Source organism: Hydra vulgaris, chromosome 02 (genome assembly GCF_038396675.1).
Source record: "Hydra vulgaris chromosome 02, alternate assembly HydraT2T_AEP".
Taxonomy (NCBI): Eukaryota; Metazoa; Cnidaria; class Hydrozoa; order Anthoathecata; family Hydridae; genus Hydra; species Hydra vulgaris.
This window is the reverse complement of record NC_088921.1, coordinates 38,685,777-38,710,164: the sequence shown is the minus strand read 5'-3', so window position 1 is coordinate 38,710,164 and position 24,388 is coordinate 38,685,777. Positions and strand designations below refer to the sequence as shown.

The following is a 24,388-nucleotide window of genomic DNA, read 5'->3' as shown; positions in this document are numbered from 1 at the left end:
AGTTACTATTTTTTATTTTATTTTTAGGTCTGTTGTGCACAATATGAAGATGGAGAATGGTACAGAGCAATTATTAAAAATGTTTTATCTCCAAGCGAAGTTCAGGTGAATTTCTTTTATTCTGTAATAGTAAACTTTCTATTCTGTAACATTAGTATCATGTAATGATATTTATTACTGTATCATGTAGTTTCTTTAAAAAATATGAGTAATAATAACAAAAAATTATAAAAGTTTTAAATTATTTTATATATATCGCATTAAAAAATATTTGTAAAAGTAACAAATATCACATTAAAATAAAATTTGTAAATTTAATTCATTTTATTAAAAAGTTATATTTTAGCATTTACTGAGTTAAAAATTGTTGATTTTTTTTTTTGTTTTTCAGGTTTTTTATGTTGACTATGGAAATGAAATGGTTCTTGATATATTATATTTGCGTTTAATGAAAAAAGATTTTATGACTCTTCCAGTTGTTGCAAATTTAGGTTTTCTAGATGGAGTGGCACCTTATGATTTAAAAGTTCGTATATTTTTAACTTATTTATTAGTATTAGGGTTTTATATTAATCTCATTTATAGTGGTTATAAATAAACTGGTTGTTATATTTAAAGAAATGGTCAAAAGAAGCAATAAAGAGATTTTTTGAATTAACATCAGATAAATATTTGTATGGAAAAATAATGTCAAAAGTAAGTTTTACCTTCAACATTTTTTTTCAAATAGTGTTGCCAATTTCATACTTAATCTGTTTGTAATGGTTTAACTTTTTCAAAAAAGTAGCATAAACCTGTTGGAAACAACTGGTTTATGATATTTAAACAACTTGCTTTGGCGGTCTTACATAAAAATATTTTTTGTTGTAATAGATTTTTATCATGCTTACCTTTAAACAATTGGAAGTGAAGCCATTTGTAATATTTGATACTTTTATAGCTTTATTATAAGTCAAAGACACCATGAAATATTTTTTTGCTTTAAACTATATGAACTTTTTTGCAAATAAAATAGAGAGGGTTTAAGTTATTTATTAAAAAAAAGCAACCATTGCAAGGTTTTTTTTACATTTTCTTCTTGAAGATATTGACTGTGATGAAAAAAATTAACATAAAACATGTTGAACTTTTAAAAATATATAAATTGTAATTATAACCCTTTTATTAATCTGTTCGTTGAAAATTAAGTTTGTTTTTAACTCTTAACTGTTAGTTAAAAATTGATAATAAAACACTTTATTTTAGGCACAGATAATTATATCCATTTTTAAATGCATAACCGAGTTAGCTATTATTAAATGATCATAGAAGGAATTTTAACAACCTGTGGTCAAAATTTTTTTTTTCAAAATAATTTGTTTCTACAAAAAGACTTTTAAATAAAATATAAATTTTATAAAATTGTTGTAAGATAGATAATAAGGTTTTCATTTGGTGGAATTTCTCATAGTTTAGTTTAGTTTCAGTAATCAAATTTTTAAAAAATATAAAATTTGACAGAACTCGGCGCCAGGCCTTGCTATGCAGACGAGTTTGATACATATAGTTCTATTATTTGCGAGTGTTCTGATGCTGCAACTATGACTTAAAAATATTGACAGATTTTGATATATATATAAAGAATAAATGTACACACAAATGATAAATAAATGTGTACATATATAGTTGTGCAGGTGGCAGGAAAAAATCTACCAAAAACAATCTCCCGAGAAAAAAATGTTTTGGTTTAGGCAGGCAATCTATCAATTTAAAAAATATTTAAAGAAAAAAAAATTTTTTTTGAGGTAATTTTTTTCTGGGGGACTTCTTGCGGAGAGATTTTATCTTGGGAGAATTTTTTCTGTGGGATTTTTTTTAGAGGGTATTATTTCCACTGGGATTTATCCTCGGGGATTATTTCTAAGAAACAGTTATACATATTATATTATTTTTTTTATTATAGGAAAAATCTATATCTCTTGAACTAGTTGATACAAATAATACAGATGATGTTTATATAGCTGAAGTTTTATTGGAAAATAATTTAGCTACAGATAATGAAATTCCAAAAGGTATTGTAATGTTATTTTAATTTGAAATAATTATATTTATTCTTTTATATCTTCACTTTCTATTTTTATTGTTTCTATTACAATATTGTGTTTAATGTTTTTTTTTATATCTGTTGTTGTGCTGTATTTAATATTTATTATTATTGTTATTATTATTATTTTTAATAATATTGTTATGTATTTTTTATTTTATTTTTTTGTGTTGTTTCGATTAGATTTTTTTAATTAGAAACTCTAAACATTTATATAGTTTCAGAAAGTATGAAAAGCTCCACAAATGATGCTTGTTCAAGGTAACTTGATTTCTTGCCTTATTATATTTAATTCTTCTTGTTCTTTCTTTTTTTTTTTTTAATAATAAATATTTCTCATAAGTACCTTTTATCAGCAATACTATGTACCATGAACGATACTATGCACCATGAACGATACTATGCACCATGATCCCTATTTATTTTTTAATTAAAAAAATGTACCATAACACAAAAAATATACCATTAAATATAACACAAAAAAAAATCTTTGTCTGTATATATTAATATATTTAGAATATTTTTTTAACAAATATCTGTTCATAAATTTAGTTATTTTTTTTTAAATCAAAAACAAATGTCTCATTGTTACTTATAGGCACAGCTCTCTATTGCTTAAGTTCATGATAAATTATAAAAAATAAATTTTTGCTTTTAGAAATAAACATTTGGAACCTAAAGTTGCGGAAAAAACAACGACAGTGGTTAATGATTTTGTTAAAAAGTAATTTTTTTTACTGTTACTTAAAAATGTTTGTAAAAGCTTATGCAAAAAAAAAAAGAAAGATTAACAATAAATGGATATTATCCTAAAAAAAATGATTAACAATAAATAGATATTATGCTAAAATAATTTTTTTATGTGCTAAAATAATTTTACTAACAAATCTCAAGGATTATCTTTATTTTATGGTTTTTTATTAATAATTTTTTAAAAATCTTCGTAATAAATTTTTATTTGTAAATTTTTTTTAAGATGTTCATGTTGCACTACTATTTAAAATATATTCAATTTTAAAATTGCTAAGTTTTTGTTTTAAATATTTCTACATATTTATGTATATATTTTTAATTTATTTTATTTAATAAGTTTATTGCAACACAGTTTCAAGCTTGTTTCTCTATTTAACCAGTTTTCAGATTGATGAGGATATGTTGTTTGCTGTCATTCATTATAAAGATCAAGCTTGGCTTACAAGTCTAGATATATCTAAATTATTTTGGGATGGTGGAGATATACTTAGACAAATGGTATGTTTGAAAAGAGTTTATCCACATTTTATTTTTTTGAAGGGTCTTGAATGGTTTTGAAACATTTGTATTCCTATTGTTTATATTTTTACCTTTTTTTTTATTTTTTTATTTAACTTTTTTGACTTTTTTTATAAAATATATTGCAAAAAAAAAAGTGTAAAAAAAAATTGGAAATAATATTAAAAAAAAAGTGTTTAATTTAAAAGTAAATAATTTGTTAATTATTTTTCATTCTTTTGCTGTAAAACATATTATTGAAAAGTAATTTGAAAATGCTGACTAAAAATTTTCATTTTTTCATTTTTTTGAAATCACTATACTGACATTATTGCCTCGCTTATACTGATGTTCTTGTCTTTTCCTTTTTGTATGTATACTTGAATTCAATTATTCTTTTTTTGTATGTATACTTGTTATACTCGAATGATTGAATGATGATTTGAATGATTAAATGATGAATTGAATGAATACCTGTTAGCATATTTTCTTATTTATAATTGCAATTAGATTTATAAATTTAAAATTAGGAATTTTTTAAGTAATAAGCATGTTGAAAATCTTAGCAGATTCTGCCTTGTATTAAATTTGAAATATCATTATTGTGATGGTTTCAGGAGAAGTTTGTAGTAAATGATAATTTAAAAAATTAAAAGGTAAGAAATTCATTCAGAATGTTGCCTATTGTAGATGTAAGAATAATTATAATTAAATATAAAATACAGCCCTCAGAATTAGGGCTCGGCAATATCGACCTAACTGCCGACTTGTCTGAGGTCAGCAATTTTAAATAAATTAAAAACAGCAAAATGAACCCTTTATTTAAGTTCTAAATAAAATAATTAAAATAAATAAACAACAAATCCTTTAATTTATGAGTAAAATATTTAAGATAAAATCAGCAAAGCAATCGTTTTATTTGAATTCTAAACAAATTTGTTCAAAAACACAACAAAATGATGTTTCATATTCTAAATAAAGTAAATGAAGAGTTTTATTAAATTCTAATATAAATAAAAAAAAAAGGAAAATGAACGTTTTTTTTTGAATTAATAATAAAATTATTAAAATAAAACGGCATAATGAACTTTCTATTAAAATTCCAAATACAACCCTTTTATTTAAATTGTAAACAAAAAAGTAAAATTAAAAACAGGAAAAATAAATTTTTAATTATTCAAAATAAGATAGTTAAAATAAAATCAGTAAAACTTTCATTCGTTTCACTTCATTCATTCATTTTTGAAACTTTGAAGCAAATTTTGACTTTTGAAAGACGGCAGACTTAGTGTTTGTTTTTTCTGTAAATTTTATGCTAAACATTCACATATTTGTTGATTTGTCAAACCCTGTTTCAAAATTATGTGCCAACCTGATGTCAGCCTAAAATAGTTTTGGGTCTGCATTTTTTTGCCAACCCTTTTTTTTTCTAATTCTGAGGGCTGAAGATAATTGTTTTAATGATTTGATGAAGAAATGAATACTTTTAAATCTTTCATTTTTAAATGCTAGATTTAAAAGCACAACCCCCAATGAGTTGAAATGCAACATAATCTGACATGAGATTATATTGCAAGGGACAAATTAACTCAAATTTACCAGATCGCAAAAAATTTTACAGAAAAAAACAAATTTATGGCAATAAAAATAGCAAAGTTCTTTCATTAGACTCTCACAACTCTAATTTTTTGAATATTATTTGTATAAAACAGACGTTAATCTAGGTAATACAAATACAGGATAAAAATGTTTATGGTTTAAAATATTTAATTAAATTATAAAATTAAAAAAAATAAAAGCTCATTAATACTTTATTCAACTTCAAATAATACATGTACACAAATATGTATGCAAATAAACTAACTTAAAAGATAAGTATTTCTTTATATTACTCGTGGTAGGAAAAGTACACAGTTGAATTTTAAGATTAGCTTCACCTATCCTGACAGACAAATAACCAAAAGTAATATACATCTGACCAGGTTAAAACATGATGAAACCTTTTTTAAAAAATGATGAAACGTTTTTTAGGAACATAAACATTGTGAAATATAACATCATAAACACCTTTAATTTTTGCTTTATCTTTTTTTTATAGTTTTGCTGAATGAATTTCCTACCTGTTCACTTAAAACAATAATAGAACAGTAAAGTTCTACCTGTTCACTTAAAACATTAATAGAACAGTAAGGTACTACCTGTTCACTTACAAACATTAATAGAACAGTAAGATTCTACCATAGTCATAATATACATAGTCTGGCCAGTTGAAGAGCGCTTTTGTTTATCTTATTGTTAGCATTTTTTTAGAACCCAGTCTACTAACTAGTGCACACTGTTTGTAAACAAAGACTTGTTAAGAATAATATTTACAAAAAGGTTGATTTATCCTTGGTATTTGCAAATGCCTGGTGCTAATTGTTCCATTTTCGGTTGTGGTACTTCTTGAAGAAATAAAGGTGTTTCACTTTTTAAGATACCATCCACCGATGATGATTTTAACAAAGAATGGAGGAAAAAACTTATACACATTATAACTAAAAATAGAGTAATTGACAAAAGCCTAAAGACCCAAATAAAAGGCTAACATGTTAATTGTCAAAAGACAAGGCTAACATGTTAATTGTCAATCCAATTAAAACTACTCTCAAGCCTGGTTCACTACCTACATAAAATCTTCAGTTGAAAGCTTTTCATCGCAATGCTCTTCTTCATGTTTGCTTATTCCCAAAGCACGAGGATTAGCTTCTTCTATATCCCTAAAGAGATCAGAATTTCCTTCTATATCAGATGAAACAGTTAATAGTAAGTCGTATAAGTCTTTTAAGGAATTGGTTAAATGTATTAGTTTTCAAAAACTTGACTGGGATATAAATGCTAGTGAAACTTTTTTAAAATTGAGTAAGATGGGTGATGTTCACACTGTTCCGAAGTACGAAATTTACATTGATGATAGTCTCTCACTTACTATTCGTATATTTTTATGGCTTCTACCAGATAATCATGAAATATACTTGCATCTAAAAAGATCAATGTTTAATACAACTATTTCTAACCTTATTTCAATTTTGTTATCATATATGGTATGCCCTGGTATTACAAATAAATCAGTTAGTTCTTATGGATATCTTATTCGTGCTATACCTAAAAAGTTTGAATTATTTAATAGTTATTCTTTACCTTTAAATTAAACAGAACATATCCGATCTCTTATATGCAAAGTTATTATTGCTAAGGATGAAATTTGTAAAGCATGCCAATGTCTTCAGTCTCAAGAAAAAATATCTTTTCAAAAAAATAGTGATAAATTACTTATTCCAGGTAAACTTAGAGCTCCAATTTCTAAAACTGCACCAGAATGTGTTAAATTAACCCTACAAAATTATCGTTTAGAAAATAAATTGCTAAAAGAGAACATAAAAGAAATGCAAAAGGAATTAAGTGAATCCTCTCATCTTGTAAGTAATGACCTACACAAAGACTTGGTTTCAATCATATCAAAAACTTATAGGACAGTCACTCCATTTATGAAGCTATTTTGGGATGAGCAGCAAAAATACTTAAATACTTCAAAACATGGAATTCGTTATCACCCAATGATTATTCGCTATTGTTTAGGTCTTGTTGCAAAGTCTCCTGCAGCTTATGAGGAAATTCGTTTTAATGAAAAAACAGGTTCTGGATTTGTAATTTTACCAAGTCAAAGGCGTTTACGAGACTACAAAAACTATATCCGACCACAAAGAGGATTTAACCATGAAATTGTCAATGAATTAAGTTTAAAGGTAAAGGATTTTTCTGAGCAAGAACGGTTTATCACTCTTTTATTTGATGAAATGAAAATTCAGGAAAATTCGGTTTGGGATAAGTATTCTGGTGATCTTATTGGATTTGTTGATCTTGGTGACACAAATATTAACTATGCAACTCTTAACAAAGCTGATGAAATTGCAACACATATCCTTGTTTTTCTTGTGAGAGGTGTTGTAAACCCTTTTAAATATAGTTTTGCAAACTTTGCTACTACAAACATCCAAGCTATTCAATTGTTCCCCTTATTTTGGAAGGCTGTCAGTATTTTAGAGCTTTCATGCAATCTTTAAGTAATTGCTACAACAAGTGATGGTGCCTCATGCAATCATAAATTTTTTAGCATGCATTTTCATATGACAGAAGAACAAGATATTAATACAAATGTTAAATTTATCTATCGCATCAAAAATAAATTTGCTGATGATGATCGTTTTATATATTTTATAGCTGATCCTCCACATTTGATAAAGACTGCTCGAAATTGCCTTTTTCATTCTGCATCAGGTAAAGGAAGATATATGTGGAATACTGATAATCACATTTTGTGGAACCACATATCTGAATTATTTTATGAAGATCTAAACTGTGGCCTTCACACTTGCCCAAATCTCTCCTTAGAACACATTAGGTTAAGCCCATTTTCCAAAATGAATGTTAGATTAGCAGCTCAAGTACTTAGTTCATCTGTTAGCACTGCTTTAAAGGCATTTGGTCCTGCTGAAGCCTCTAGAACTGCTGAATATTGTCAGATGTTAAATGATTTTTTTGGTTGTATAAATGTGAAAAATATTACAGATTGCACTAGGAATCAAAATCGATTTTCCAAGCCATTTTATTTGATGAATGATGAAAGGCTAATATGGTTGACTGAAGTCTTTTTAAAATACTTTGAAAATTGGAAATTGTCTATAGATCAAAGACCTGGAAATTTCACTAAGGCTGATCGGGGGAATATGTTTTTATCTTGGCAAACATACGAAGGGATCAATATTACTGTTCACTCAGTTATTGATTTATTGATTTATTATTATTATTGAGTTATTGATAATTAAATACCTTTTAAATATGGGTGTCCAATATGTTTTAACTGAACGGCTATGTCAAGATTCATTAAAAAAATTATTTTGGCCAACAACGAGCCATTGGAAAAAGAAAGGATAACCCATCTTTACATGATATTGGGTATAATAACAATACGATAAGAAACCAATGTATATATATATATATATATATATATATATATATATATATATATATTTATTTATATATATATATATATTTATATATATATATATATATATATATATATATATATATATATATATATATATATATATATATATATATATATATATATATATATACAAGAAAGGTTCTCATGTCTTGAATACTATTTTTTAGTATTCAAGACTTTGCATAATAAGTGGTAATTGGGGCACCAAAAGGTACATTGTTAACCTTTTAAATTCTCTAAGAGGCTAAAAAGTGACTCTTAAGTTGAAGTTGTGTTTCAAAGAAAGAAGAGGCTAAAATAAAATTCTTAACATTATTTATTTCAAAATTATTTTAATAAAATAGTAAAAATAAATAACTATTAAACTAGTTTTAATTGTATAACATTTGATACTTAAAATAAAAACTTACTTAATTTCATTTGGTTTTCACTTTATTAATCATTGTATTTCTCCATCATGCTGCAATGTAGTTCTTATGCAAGATTATGTTTTTAATGACATTTGTGGCTATGAAAATAACTTTTAATCTCTATTTTTTATCTAAACTATTCAGTGGAGTTCAAAGTTCCTTTCTTGATTTCTTTTCTTAATGGTTTTGTTCTTTTAATCTTAGACTTGATTTTATGCAAGTTTACAAGGTCTTTTGAATAGGAAAATGAGCGAACCTGAATATAAAGAGTTAAAAGATAGTCTAGAAGATTGAGAGACATTTCTTTAGATACTTTAGTAGAAGAAACATTGCAAATTTTTGAGAAGTGAGATAAAACCCCAACATCTTGAAGTAACTCTGCAGTCAATAGTTTTAGTTAAAATTTTTGTTGATTTTCTGAATGCTATTTCTGCTATTTTAAATAGTGACAAAGCATCAGAAGATATAGACCAAAGACCGCCTCGATTTTTTAAGCTAGTAAATTTTTTATGAGTATCATGATTATACTCATCAAAATAATTAGAATCATTTTCTACAGCCAACAGAATTGAGAGTGTTTCTTGACAAAATCTGGTTTGCCAACTTTTTGAATAACGTATCCTTCGATAAAATGTACTAAATACATACCCACCCAAATGTTCAATTAAACTTTTTTCTTTATCTGTTAACTTAATTTTATCATCAATAGCTAAAACTGAGGTGGCATTATTAGACTTAGTCAAGTGAGCCAAAATGTGATTTGCAAGGTCATATCCTACAAGAGTTGAAGTTTTATCTGTAAGATTTTTCATAAAACCTTTCTGACCAGCAACTTTGTAAAATTGTGGATAAAAAACTTCCGCATCACCATTAAAATTTTCAATAACTTCCTTTATTAGATCAAATGAATGCTTTGCATCATCTTTAGAGAAACTGTACCTTGAAAGCTCATCTCTGATATATGGAGGGTAGCAAAGATCGTTTTGCACAAATTTAATGCTTTTTTTAATGAAAGTTATGAATTCGTCTACAGTACATGCACGCTTAATATCTGTTGTTGCATTTGTTTGATGTGTTGAAGAGTCAATCTTAGAGTGATGTGTTGTTATGTGGCGTTTGAGTCCTTTCTCTGATTTGCATTTTTTCACACACTGCTGGCAGTTAAAGTTGTTTGAAACGCTTCCATTCTCAATTTCTGTAAGAAAAGCATCGACGTCATTAAGAAACTTACTTTTTTCAAAAAAAACGTCTGATTCTAGATCTAATATAAGAGAATCAATGGACTGTTCCTCTCCAAAGTTTGCCATTTTTTAGATTTTTGTGCACTTATTAATAGTTTGGGCACGATAAATAAACTATTTTCAACATCAATTCAAATTTTAATTTTTTATTGTTAAAAAACAAAATAATCTTGCGAAAACGGCCCAACTGGCCAGACTATGTGTTATAATGACTATGGTTCTACCTGTTCACTTACAAACATTAATAGAACAGTAAGTTTCTTTAAATAAGTGTTGATAGTTATTACCTGATAACTAATTGATCTCTTTCCATCTGGGCATCTATATTTGTGTTTAAACATTTTTAAAAAGCACATACCTTAAGGCTAACTGATTGTGTTAACTTTTTTTATGTTTAATGTCACTGGGTACTTCTTTTAAAGCAATTTCTGTTTTATTGGATATGATTCCCTGGCTCTTGTTATAAAAAAAAAATTTATAAAAAAAGTTGTAGGACACTTTTTTGACTAGTTTTTATCATGTATAATTCTTTTCATCACTTGTCTTTAAAAAAGAACTGTTGCATGAAATACTGTAGTATGTAAGTTTTGAGTTCAATGTTTCTATCACGTAAATACCAGTATCGTGACTTTTCATAGTTGTTAATATTTTTAATGATTGTCTTCTTTAGTTTTGTTTAGCTGCTGCAGATGAACTACAATACTTTCCTTAAAAGATACATTTAAATGGTTGACTGTTTTTTCATACTCAATTAATTACATACTTGACAATTGGTTCGCATGTTCTTTTAACAAGTAACTATTTCACTCATATCAATGGCTTTCAATCAAAACTTATTAAAATCTAATGAGACTTTTAAAGTACTTAATTTGTGGAAGAAATACTAGTTTTTAAAACTCATGAAGTTTCTAGGCAGCGGCTAAAAGAAGTTAACCATGACTTGGTTGAAATAAGCTAGAGATAATATCTTAATAAAAAACTGAATCCAACTGCTGTCTTATAGAAGTTCTCCTAGGCAAACTAAGGGTAAGTAGAAATGTTTTGATGACCATACTCATACTTCTTCATCTATTAAGCTGGTGTGGATGCAAATCTGTATTAAATTGTTTCTTCATAAAATAATGGTTTTTTTGACTCTACTTAAAGGTTTTTTGCTTGTACCACCTTGTAAGCTGCGGCGCAGCTCTTTCTGTTATCTTCTAATATGGGTACAGCTCTGAGGTTCAGTTTGATGGTTTTGAGGGCCGCTGGTAGTAAGACTTAGTCAAACTCTTTGTAGCTCTAAGAGGAGCTGATTTCATTAGTAGTCCTAAAATATCAGAGTATTTTCTGTTCCATGTTCTGCATGGATAGTGTCTCTGTTTGTGCTTTTGGTGTGCATTGTTTAGGACACAAAGGAGTCCTTTATTACAAATTTAAGTTGATTAGCTGGACTGAGGCAACTGCTGAGCTCATTGCTCAAGTGCCATGCATTATTGATTGAGCCAAGTTCTCCAATAACCTAAAACATGAAAAAAGTACCTATAAATACCAAGCATAAAAACAGTTTATGGGCTGATGTCTTTTGTCTTTCAGCTGACAATTGCGCTTTTTACATAATCTCCTAGATCCAGGCAGGTATGGAAGCTTTTATTACTTCTTGTTTTAGTTCCAGTCTCATTTTACACCATGGTCACCTAATTGTGCTGCAACTATTTTTAACTATAGTAGTTTTTGTACTTCATTTCTATTTTTATTTTTATTTCGGCATATAACAATGACATTTAATCTTTTTTACAATTCTCACTTAATGACAAATGTCTTTATAACAATGACATCTTTTTTACAATTCTCACTTAATGACAAATGTCTTTTTATTATCGCAGGAAATTAATGTAAAAAAGTGCTGTCTGATACTGAGCTCCAATATTCTCAGTATACTAAATCTCATATTTTATCTCAGAAGTTAGATTCTAGAGACGATCTTCAATAGTAGAAAATCTTCAACTGTGTGATTAACTAAGGTAAAAAAAAAACATTGTCATTAACAATTCCAAAGAAACATTATTAGACAACCCAATCACTCCGGTTTTTGTTGCTAAAATTATTTCTCTTATCAACTAATCTTTTTCTCCTGCTCTAGATAACATTTCTGTCATAGTCTTACAAAAGTGTTCCCAGATCTTGACATTAAAATAAAAGGGTTCTCTCTCCCTTTTGTATTAATGAGAGAATTTAACTTTTGGTTTTTAATTATTTATGTTTTACAGTTGCTATTGTTTACATTGATAAAATACGTTTTTTTTGTTATTAATGTTTTATAATTAAACTTTTATTATTATTTATATAATTTTTAAAATTGTTTTTAAATTAATTCCTAATCCAACTTAATTAAATAAAGTTAAATTAACAAAAACAAACAATTTTAAAAAAATTTTAAGAAAATTTGAAAATGGCATGAACCGCTCAACATGTTGATTAGCCAGAAATTATAATTGTTTAGCAATAACCTTGCACATTCAGTAGCGCTTAACACAAGATGTATTTAAAGTCATTAAATAAGTGTTTGATAAGTAACTATAGATTAAATAATAATACAGTAAATAATACAGTAATAAATTAATTAAATTTATATTTATAAAATTCTTGAATTTTTTTGTTTTATCTCAGCTCAGTCAAAAGAAGTTGTCATTTGAAAATGATATAATTAGCGAATCTGAAAATGAAAATTTATTCTCAGTGCTAAAGAAGTAAGGTTTTTTTAAATAACTTTTTTTATTATATAATTTTTTTTTTATGTTGTTAGAAGTTTTTTGTTTTATATTTATTATATCATTAAATGCATTCTAAAAATTTCATTATTTGCACACTTTTTCTTCAAGATAAGATATGGCTTTAAGAAATACTTTAAGAGTATTTTATTTTACCTGTTTTTAAACCAGATTGTCTCAAGAAAACTTGAAGAAAAGCTATAAATAAATACTTATGAAGTATTAGGACAATATCAATAAAAATAAACAATACATTGTGTAGATAAATAGAAAAAGATATTCTCAAAAATCTTAAAATTATTTTTAAGGTTTGTATGTTAATTAGATTTGTACAAGTAGACCATGCATTGAGTTGAAATACTTTGCAAGCACTTTGCAAAGCAAATCTAGTTTAGACAACCTAGATCTGTTTTAATAGAAAAACTACAATAATGCTGATCAGTTAAAAAAAATTTTGAAATATATTTTGCATTGTTTTTAGAATGAATAATTCTGGTGTTGGGTTTTTGTTTCGATCTCATTTTACTGTGTATAAAGTATCAAGGTATTCATCTAAGTATTTGAAAAAAGTTTTTAAAAGTGTTTTTAATTTTAAAAGTTTTAAATTTAAACATTTAAAAGTTTATGAACAGTTTTCTATTGCGCATCAAGTCAAAAAGAAGTTTTTTAAGAATAATTTTTAGAGAATTTCTTAAATTTAATTTATGGGCTTGGCACCCTCATCTCAATTAAAAAATCATTTTAATGGTAATCGTGATTTATTTATATTTTCTTAGCTTACTACAAATATGCGGCATATTTAAATGCAGAAAAGCTCATTACTTGGTTGCCATTAACTCATTAGTCAAAGAAGTAGAGAAAGAGGAATTTTGGCAACGAAAGGTATAAAAATTATAGTTAATTTTAAAAGCAAATGAAAAAATTCAATTAATTTAATTTAATTAATTTAGTTTAAAATAATCAATTAAAAAAAATTTCTTTTAGTTAAATGAAAATGAATTAAAAGAAGAGGAGGCAAAGCTAAAACTCATGGAACTCAAGTTCAAAAGGTACTGATAAATTTTGTTTTTAAAACCTTTTTTTTATTTTTCTTTAATTTTAATTGTATTGAATGAATTTTTTTAAGGAAACGACTTCACTATGGAATGATGACCAATACAGCATCTGAGAAAACATTAGATGACTTAAGATTATTAGAGAATGATATCAAAGAATTAGAATTAAATTTAAAGAAAACATAATTCTTGTCTTTGTTCAATTGTGTTTTTTATTAAATATTTTGCTATATATTTTTTAAACTATATATGTATCATAAACATCTTTTTCATTTTATTTTACAGTCTTTTATTAAATGACTTTTATGTATATAGCTTTGTTATTTAAATATTATGTTACCATTTATATAAGTAATTTTTTATTATTTTGAATAAAAAAAAGAAAAAAGTTGTTTTTGGTTTTAATTTCTAAAATTTTCTTGATATATTTGCTGACTTTTTTTTACCACTTGAAATGGCATTTTTACTCTTGAACTTTTTTATTTGTTAACGTGAATGGTTTTTTACAATGTGAACCGTATTTTATTGATATTTACTAATAAATGAGCTCATGCATTGACTAACTTAAATTGGAAGAACATGCAGGGGGTGTATATATGCTGACTTATTTAAATAGGTAGAGATGCAGGGAGTGTATATACAGAAAAAGGGTTAATATTAAGATTGTCTGTCCTAATCCAAACCCTGAGTTGATATATGTTCACTACTGCATGTTTTCCCTATTTAATTTGCTGTATGTTTGTACACTCCCTGCATGTTTTCTCTATTTAAGTCAGTTGATTGATGTACAGTCCTTGCATGCTCTCCCTATATAAAACAGTCAATGGATGGAAAAGAAAAAAGCAACAAAAACTGAAAAAAACAACGACAACAAAAAAATATATATATAATAAAAAATATAAAAAATTATATATATAATTATATATATATATATATAGTTTATATATAAATAAACAAATAAAACGTTTAGTAATAAGTAACAAAATATGTAAACATTTTTTGCTTTGTTTTAGGGATGTACCGAAATTCTGTTTTGGCCGAAATTCTGGCCTGAATTTGTGACTTTTAGATCATTCCGGTTCTTGCCGGAATTACAATATTTCAGGCCAGAATTGCGGAAGAGGTAAACCTAGGTCAAAAATACAAAATTTTTAATAAACGCAATGTAGTTTTATTTGCAGTAATCAATTATCTAAGGATTACTAGAAGTTTAGGAATATTGTGGTGCAAAAAAAGTTGCTATCCATATTTGGACAACAAACTAGCTCTTTTTTCATCAAAAATGTTACCTGCCTCTGAGAATAGTCTCATTTTAAATGTTACTTAAATTTTAAACAATTAGAAAGTATAGGATGCCTAATATAGTAAAAATTTCAATTTTAACCTAAATGGAAAAATAAAAAACAAAGAAATAATTTTAAGTATAAATATTATGCAGATTAAAACTTTCAATAAATAAAATTATAAGAAACAAGTAAAAACAACATATTAGATTTAAATGAAACAAGAATCAAATTAATGAAATAGGTTATATATATATATATATATATATACATATATATATATATATATATATATATATATATATATATATATATATATATATATATATATATTATAGGTTATAAATATATATTAAGATGCTGAGGTGCAGGTTTTCAATCTTGAAGGTAAAATATTACATAGGTATAATTCTCGTTCCAGCCGGAATTCTGTCTAGAATTTTATTAACAATTCTGGTAAATCTGGTTCTGACCAGAATTCAAAATTTCTGATCTGGTGCACCCCTACTCTGTATAAAGGTTTTTAAAATTATTAAAATAAAATTAATAATTACTTTAGTTGCTTTAGTGTTGTTTTTGTCTTCATGTAACAATATAACAAAATAACAATAAGAAATTATTGCGAAAATTTTTTGTTTGTGTGTAATAATTACCTCCCCAAGACCTAAGGGCTACTTCAGTTGATGAAAAAGTAAAACTAGATGAATAAAAGTTTTTTATTCATCTAGTTTTGTTCAACATATATAGTCAAATGATGCAGCCTTGCTGCATGAAGAGTCACACAAGATTGACTTTAGGTTAATAAAACAATTGATGAAAACTTAGCAGCTATGCCAGTATTTGTAGAAAAGAGATATCATTTGAAAAACAATGGTGTAAGGAATACTGTTGTTGTTCAAAATTTATAGAGATAAAGAATGGAATCAATGTAAAAAAATGGCAGGTACAATTAAAAAGGCAACCCATGTTGAGGCTAACTTAGCAATGGATTGGGTATATGGTTTCCATATAAAGTCAGTAGTATTAGATAATCTTTGAAACTGTAAAGTAGCAGACAAAGTATTTCCATTCATAAATATGGAAATATCAACAAAATTGTAATATTTCAATATTGCACTCCATACTTTTTACTTACAATATTGCACTCCATGCTTTTACTTACAAAGCAAGCGCTCTACCACTTTTTGTTTAGGAATAATATATACTTGCAAATAACCTTAAAAGCAGGACTTTTATGATAAAAGTGAGTTTTGGACAAGTTGATTTTAACTGGGTTTTATGAATTATCAGAGTATTGGTGCGGGATATTTTTGTAACATGAATTTTTTATAACTATAAGAAAGATTTTCTTATAGTAATTGCATTTTTTTTAATATTATGTACATGTTTTATGACAGTTTTTGAACTTTGAACTTTCCTGTTTAGTATTGCACTCAACCTGTTTTTATGTGTTGTGAGGTAAGTTGAGTGTGATACAGCAACTTTGTTTGTCAGAGGTTTGTGTGTCAAAGGTATTGGTTTAGAAGTGGGTTGTAACAACAGTGTTTTTTTTTTTTAAAAAAAAACTTTTTTAAAAAAACAAATGGATTGGTTTTAAAACAATTAACTGAAAATTTTTTTTTTCAGTTAATTGTTTTAAAACCAATCCATTTGGTTTCTATTGTTTGATTGGTATGTAAATGACTTTGATTGCTAGTTAAATTGTTTATCAATTTTTATAATAGGAATATTATAATCATTTAATTAAAGTTGTTGAATGAAATCATCAAGTCCAACTCACCTACTCATTTATTCAAATAAAGTATGGAAGTGTGAGTCATATATATATATATATATATTTTTTAATTTTTACTGCAAAATATACTAATGATTATATGGCTAACAAAGAATTATCAATTATAGTTTTATATTTATAATAATGCTTTATAATGAAGTTATGTATTTTAAAATATTGTAAATATTTATATGCAGCAGGTAGCATACATTAGGAGGTTGGTATCAAATAGTTTGGCAAGCAAAAAAAGTTTAAAAAAGTGAACAGTTTTTTTTATTTAATACATATGGAATGGCATATTCTTATATATTTGTTTAATTAAGTGGTTTATTTTATGAGCTCTTGTAATATATGTCTATAAATATTATTTAAGACTGTCATATCAATGTTATATTGTTTAAGACCGTCATATAATGTTTCATTGTTTAAGACGGTCATATGAATGTTATATTGTTTAAGACTGTCATTGAATGTTATGTTGTTTAAGACTGTCATATGAATATTATATTGTTTAAGACTGTCATATTTCTATATTATTTAAGATTGTCATGTTAAGTCTATTCACTTTATAAATGATAAATGCTTAAATGTATAGAAGAATTTAGATTATGTTTCTGTGGGGTAAGATGTGTTAAAGGTTTTGTAATATTTTTATAAGACAAGAAGAAAATGAAACTTTCCATGTTGACAGCTTTTGTTTTCATATAATAAATCAGTTGGCCAAATTTTTTTTTTGTTAATTTTTTCATTTTAATTGACTAATTAGGTACTCTACTGGTAACAAATACAATTTAGCAATATTTTTCAAAATCTACAAATGTAAAAAAAAGTACCTCTACTTACAACCCATCATAGAAAAAAATTTAATTATCGCAAGTAAACACTAATAAAAGTACAGATTGGACTTAAGTCTATGGTCAGATAAATCTTGTTTTTTTCTGCACTCACCTACAAATATTTATACAGACGTCTAATAAGCAATTTCATCCTAGTTGTCTACACGAAACAGTAAATCTAGAAATGGTTATATGGTTGTAAAACAGTAAATCTATGGTTGATGTTTGTTTTTCTGGTAAAGATGTAGAAAGATTGTATATGGTTAGCAAATAAAATGTTTGCATAAAGTCCTGACATTATTCCTATAGAAAATTTGTGGAGTTATGTTGATGAGGAGGTCCATGAAAGGAAATTTTCAAATTTGAAAAATTTATGGATAGCTATTTGAAAATCTTTTAGCATTGAATATAAAACAATGTTAAAAAAATAGTCCCCGCTACTTTTTTTTTACATACTAAATATAAATTTTGTATACATTTATCTGTTCAAAAATTGTTAAAGTATGTATTTTTCAAAGTTTGTATAAGATTTTATAAATAAAGTTTTCCTTTAATAATATTAAATATATTAGTTTTTTTAATAAATTTGATGCTGTTCAATTTTTTTTTGCTTGCTAGTGTATATTAGGAAGTTGGTGGCAGATAAATTAGGATATTAGTGGAAAGCATAGTTAAAAAAGTATTTTTAATTTGGAGAATCTATAGCAAATAACTACTTTTTTAAATGATTAAAAAATGATTTTATATAATAATTCTGCTTGAGTAACATGAGGTTTTTTGTTGCATATCATGAATTCAATGTTAATTAGTTTATGTTTTGATGTTAAACATGTTGTTTAACTAAAGTCTTTATGAAGTTTTGATGGTTGTACTTATCAAGATAGTTTAAACTGTAGTTTTTTTTACTTGTAACGAAATGTTTACTATAATCACCAATTTAAAAATGCATTCAAAATTTTATTATTATACTAGTTTGCTTTTAGTTAGTATACTTTTTTTTCCTTTTTTAAATAAAAAAAAGTAGAGTTTCTGACAAAATAAAATGTTTTTAATGTTTTGTTAATTTAAATGGATTATTTTACTCTCTTAGTACTGGAAATCAAGAAAATAATGTGTTTCAGACATCTCGCGTTATTTGTGATTGTGTAAATAACTTGCTTACAGATCTCAATTCAGGTAAAATTGACAGTTTTGCTGTTTTTTTGTCTTACAAGCCTTCATACTGCCTTACAAAACAAACCCTATGTTGATATTGGTGTTATTTATGAACATATAAATATATATTAAGTTAAAATATATAAATTCAATCTTATATTTTTACATTTAAAATTTTTGATAAAGATTTTATAAAGCATTTATGAATTTGTGTAACCTAAGATGAAACTTAGTGTATTAACCTAAAAGTTTTGGCGCTTTTTTAAAACTGTTTTTAATGTGCATTGTAAATATGTATTATTTACACAAAGAAGAGTTTAAAATTTGCTCCTACTCTTTAAGAAAAGCTGTTTTTTATTCAATAACTTTCATAAGTTTTAATAAAAAGACAGCGACTTATTGTTTGTATAAAATGCATGAATGAAATTTCAATTGCATATCTTTGTTTCGTAACTTAAAAATAGGATACTCCATCACCTACTGTTCAAATGACTGTTAATAAACATTTTTTAAAATACAAAATAAATATTTATATTTTAAGATGGTTTATATAGTTGACACTGATAAAACCACAGACTGTTTAAATAATGATTATTGTATATTAAATGACGTTTTTATAAAAATTTCTTCTGGACTCCTGGAGTTGCATATCTAAATAAGATTAATCACTCTTAACCTGGACTTTTAAATTGACCTTGTACGCTATTAATAAGAGAAACACATGGCATTTAATACAAAGGCAAGGTAGTATCAATCCCTAACTTCTCTTGTTTAGTATTGCACTCAGCCTGTTTTTATGTGTTTTATTAATTTCATTAATAATTCATTATGCTAATGCATAATGCCATACATACTAAACTAATGATCTAATACTTTTTCAACCGTCAAAAAACTAGTTTTCTGTAAGTTGTCATCTCGACATTATTATTTTTTTGTAGATATACAAGCTCATTTTTAAAGAAATCCTCCTTAATAATCACATGGTAAGTGATGTAAAATGTATGGTATCAAGATAACCCATTTATTTTCCTTAGTCTTTTACCTAATGAAGTTTCTCGTGAATTTTTAGTTTCTTTTATGTATTAAGAATTGAATTATCAACATCTTGTAAAAATATTCAATACCATTCACAATACTGTTCTGCATTAGTATGTCTTTAAAGTTGAAACACTTTTTTACTTGGTTTTTCTGCATAACATAAGTTAAATAGCATTTTTGTTCATAAGTTTGCTATTTTCTTGTCAGAATCACAAATTTTTAGCTTATATTATTCTTCAGACTGACAGCTTTTAAATAAAGTTGCTGAAAGTTAATTAAGGGATACAAAAAGAGAGTTTTTGATAAAGTTGTTGCGATTGTATTGTAAGTTAAAAATGGAACACACTGTTTATATAAATGTTTACGTATATATATATATATATATATATATATATATATATATATATATATATATATATATATATATATATATATATGTATATATATTGTTGATCTTGGTCAAGTAATTTGTCAGAAATAAATCATTTAACAATGGCAAGTATATGTTACAACAACCATGATTTTTTAAACAGTTGACCACTCTGTAAAGTAAATGAAAGTTTCAATGTGAAAATAGATAAGTGTCAACAAAAGGTGCGATATTAGAGGTCAGATCAATCAATGTGGGTTTTAAGTTGATTTTAAAAAGTGGGAGATTGCTGAAATGGCAGGTAAGAGAAGATTATACGTATGCTGCCCCCAAGAAACTTCCTGAAAATGCAGCGGCACTAAGATATTGTTGTTACAAAGTCTTCCAGGTTGGATGCCAAAAAAAAATTTCAGAAAAATGGATAAATTACATAGTTGAGATAAAATAATGTTGGTTAAAATAATGGTGTTAAGATTAGCTATTGCTAAATGAAAAAAATGAAAAATTATTCAGATCTTGAATATGTAGAACGAGAAAAGAAAAAGGAAAATTCTACATTGTTTTGAGAAAATGAAAGGTTGGTTGTATGTTGAGACTATGAATAGACATTTTGGTGCAGCTACAGGTAGTATTGAGGGAGTACATATTAGAAAGGGTTTTGGTATTTTAGAAATAAAGAAGAAATGTTGGAATTTTCAAATGTTCTGTAATTGTCAGACTGTGATTGACAGTCTGTAGATAAAATTTTAAAAGATAAGAGGAAATTTTATAAAATGTGAAAAGCCTAAGAATAAAGAAAACAGGTTCTTGTATTACTTGGCTCAGCACAATGCAAGTTGAATACAAAGTTCTATTATATGAGCAGAAGTTATTTAATGAGATGTTAGTTTTAGAAGGCAAAAGAAATGCAGTAACCGTAGTAATAAAGCAAATTGTTAGAAATAGGGATGCTGTTGAAGAATATGAAGTCATATGGAAATGCTAGATGGAAAAGTACTTACAAATGAAGTTGATATAAAAAAGTGGATGGCTGATTTTGAAAAATTGCTAAATGAAGAGTTTAATTGGAAATTTAGCCTATCTGCAGTGAATAAGGTTAACTCCAAGGAGTTCAATGTTGGTTTACCATTGGGGCTATTTTATGTAGGTGGTTTATGCTTGACAGAATAAGATTAACGTTATACTATGGCAAAAATGGAATAGAAGCAAAAAAAACTTATGATAAACATTGGACAAAAGTAATGCACTGCATTGGCAAGAATAAGCAAGTAAAAAATACTGAAATACGACCATGTGGATTGTGTAAGAAGTAGTTTAGAGCAAACTATATTGTTTGTACAGTTTGTAAACAGTGGGTTCTCAAATGATGTAGGAGAATACGTGGTATACAAGATGCTTTAATTTTGTTTATTTTTAAAATGTACTTCTAATGAAATGATAAAGTTAAAAAAAGATATTGAAAAATATAGTATTAAAAATATTGGGTGTGTTGGTATGTTTTGATGAACTTTTTACTAAGTTGGTAACTTTTTTTTTTAATGTTACCAACATTTGATAAACTTTCATAAAATTTTACTAACATTTGTTGAAAGTTCATCAAATGTTGGTAACATTTTGATGAACTTTCAACCTGTGGAAACAAGGAAACTAAAACGATGTTTGTGTTAAAAAAAAAATCAAAGAACATTGAGATGTGCAAGAAGCTGCTTCTTCATGTACTAATTTAGGAAAGTATTAATTTTTGTAAATGTTCACCCCTAACCTTTTTTTAGAAAATTTTTTAGGCTACTTATACTGCCCTCAAAAAAATAGTTTTTTAAAAGTATATTAATTTAGTACTCAAAAAGATGCCAAGGTAATTTAATTGTCTACTTAAGGGAATCCCCATTCTCTATTTAATAATACTTAACTACAGCAAATCTATTTAACATATCTTTACACTTAAACAGGTTTGTTATGCAAATATACACATACTTGCTCAATCTTTCCACATTGTCACTATATATATATATATTGAAATATACTGAAAATGCTATAAGCAGCACATACATTACTGAGAGAGTTTAATAGGTGCAATCTATAAAAGAAATTTTTTATGCCATAAAGTATTTTTTAGTTTTGCAAAAAAGTGTGCAAAGTATATAAGGACATTATTTAAAGTGTTTTATGCAAAGTATTATAGGACATTTTTTTCTGGTTATCAATAAATTTCCTTATATAGTGTTTTTTTAAATCTAAAATTAAAAATACAAATTACAAATTGCACTAACTTTTTACCCAAAATGCTTAAAATATAATTTTTTACTTGTAGTTAGCAGTCAACTAAATGCTGCAGCAGGTGGTATTCCGCAATCAGAAACAGTTCTTCAATTTTTACATCATTGTACTGATGCATTTACAGATTGCTATGTAATCAAACTTGATCTTGATGCTTCTGGAAGAAACACAGTTGAAACTAAAAGACACAAGTTAGCCAAAGGTTTTAGTTTTATTAATAAATTTTTATCCCTTCTTTTTTTAATGTTTTAAAAATTGCTAAATGATTTAATTAAAATTATAATTTTCATAATATTTGTTTTTTAAAATTATAATTGATCAGGGGCTATTCTTGATTATATATATATATATGCATATATATATATATATATATATATATATATATATATATATATATATATATATATATATATATATATATATATATATATATATATATATATATATATATATATATATATATATATATAAATATATATATATATATCTATATATATATATATATATATACACCTATACTTCTATTTTATGAATATATTTATATATACATCAAGTAATATTAAATTATAATAATTTTTCTGCTTATATTCAAAATTTATTGAAAAAAACAAGATTCTGTTTATAATGTGATTGTTTTCTCTTTAATTGTCTTTACTTTTTCATTCAAAAAGTTGTAGTTCGCGACTAAATCTCCTTAAATATTAGGAAGATCACTTCTTAAATCTCCTTAAAATCTTTTTTAATTAATTTAGGGAATTAGGGTCAGCATTCGGCAATGCTGATCTAAAAGTGTTTTAGTGACCTAAAAGTGTCAATTTTTTTTTTTGCCGACTTAATGCTAATCTTTAACAGTTTAAGGTTGGCAATTTATTGCCAACCTTAAACTGTTAAATATTAGCATTAAAACTGTCATCTTTTATTAAAACTGTCATCTTTTATTAAAACTGTCATCTTTTAGGAAAAATAAGATCGGCAATTTATTGCCGATCTTATTTTTCCTAATTCCATGGATTGATATATATATTTTATCCATTTATTAAATTAAAATAATTACAAAGTGATTTATAGTTTCACAAAATTAGGTTCGTTTCACTCATACAGTTAAAAACTAGTCATTGGAGTGACACCTTAATAAAATAAACAAATAAAGCATTAAAAAAAAATATAGATAGCGACCAAAATTAAATTAAACAAAATAAAAAAAGGAAAAAAATATTTAAAAAGCAAGCCAAATAACACAAAAAAAACCAAAAGTGAATAAACTGAAATGTTAGATAAAGAATGAATTAATGAAATATTTTTAAATAATATGATGATATATATCATATTATTTAAAAATATCTGAGTACTATCTGTGCTTTGAGTCAAGTTCTTTAACAAATTTAAAAATAACTTAAGTACCAAAAACTATAAAACACAAAAAACCATTGTCATCACCAAGTTCTCTATCTATCATTTACTAATAATTGTGGTCTTTGAAGTAACTTTTCTTCTGTTGAGTCTTATATCTTGCTAAGTTCACCAGATCTAATTGCTCTTTGTGAGACTAGTTCAGCTGTCTCACCTTTTGATCGTAGTATTGATGGTTATCTTCCTTTTATTCGTAAAGACTCCAACAGTCACATGCTTGGCCTAGGCATATATATTTATAAGAATTCACCCATTTGTCGGGAAACCAGGTTTAAATCCACATACCATTCTTTTATGTGCTTTCACGAAGAACCTTAATTGCCTTTTTCATTGTTTATATCGCTCTCCTTCATCTCAAGACTGCACTCTTTTCGGTGTTATTTCTGATCAAATTGACCAAGCCCTCTC

The 24,388-nt window shown here is 26.0% G+C and overlaps 2 protein-coding genes across 3 annotated transcripts in view; both read left to right on the top strand.

The window, feature by feature from the left end:
• The window catches only part of LOC100204243 (tudor domain-containing protein 5), a 54,401-nt gene extending 40,222 nt beyond the window's left edge, over positions 1–14,179 (top strand). Inside the window, exons 8-19 of the mRNA XM_065790813.1 lie at positions 28–105; positions 392–526; positions 619–696; positions 1,943–2,051; positions 2,302–2,344; positions 2,742–2,807; positions 3,217–3,334; positions 12,682–12,761; positions 13,264–13,326; positions 13,559–13,664; positions 13,767–13,831; positions 13,909–14,179. Coding sequence (XP_065646885.1) covers positions 28–105; positions 392–526; positions 619–696; positions 1,943–2,051; positions 2,302–2,344; positions 2,742–2,807; positions 3,217–3,334; positions 12,682–12,761; positions 13,264–13,326; positions 13,559–13,664; positions 13,767–13,831; positions 13,909–14,023 — 1,056 coding nt within the window. The 3' untranslated portion in view covers positions 14,024–14,179. The remainder of the gene's footprint in view (positions 1–27; positions 106–391; positions 527–618; positions 697–1,942; positions 2,052–2,301; positions 2,345–2,741; positions 2,808–3,216; positions 3,335–12,681; positions 12,762–13,263; positions 13,327–13,558; positions 13,665–13,766; positions 13,832–13,908) is intronic.
• Positions 14,180–16,838: 2,659 nt separating this feature from the next.
• The window catches only part of LOC100199469 (serine/threonine-protein kinase atr), a 99,624-nt gene continuing 92,074 nt past the window's right edge, over positions 16,839–24,388 (top strand). The window contains exons 1-3 of one of the 2 annotated variants that reach the window (XM_065790812.1): positions 16,839–16,921; positions 18,821–18,906; positions 22,605–22,772. Coding sequence is in view for 1 of the 2 variants with exons in the window: in XM_065790811.1 (XP_065646883.1) it covers positions 16,924–16,931; positions 18,821–18,906; positions 22,605–22,772 (262 nt within the window). In the remaining variant the exon portion in view is untranslated. Of the gene's footprint in view, positions 16,932–18,820; positions 18,907–22,604; positions 22,773–24,388 lie in introns of both variants that reach the window. The other variant, XM_065790811.1, reaches the window with a different exon arrangement.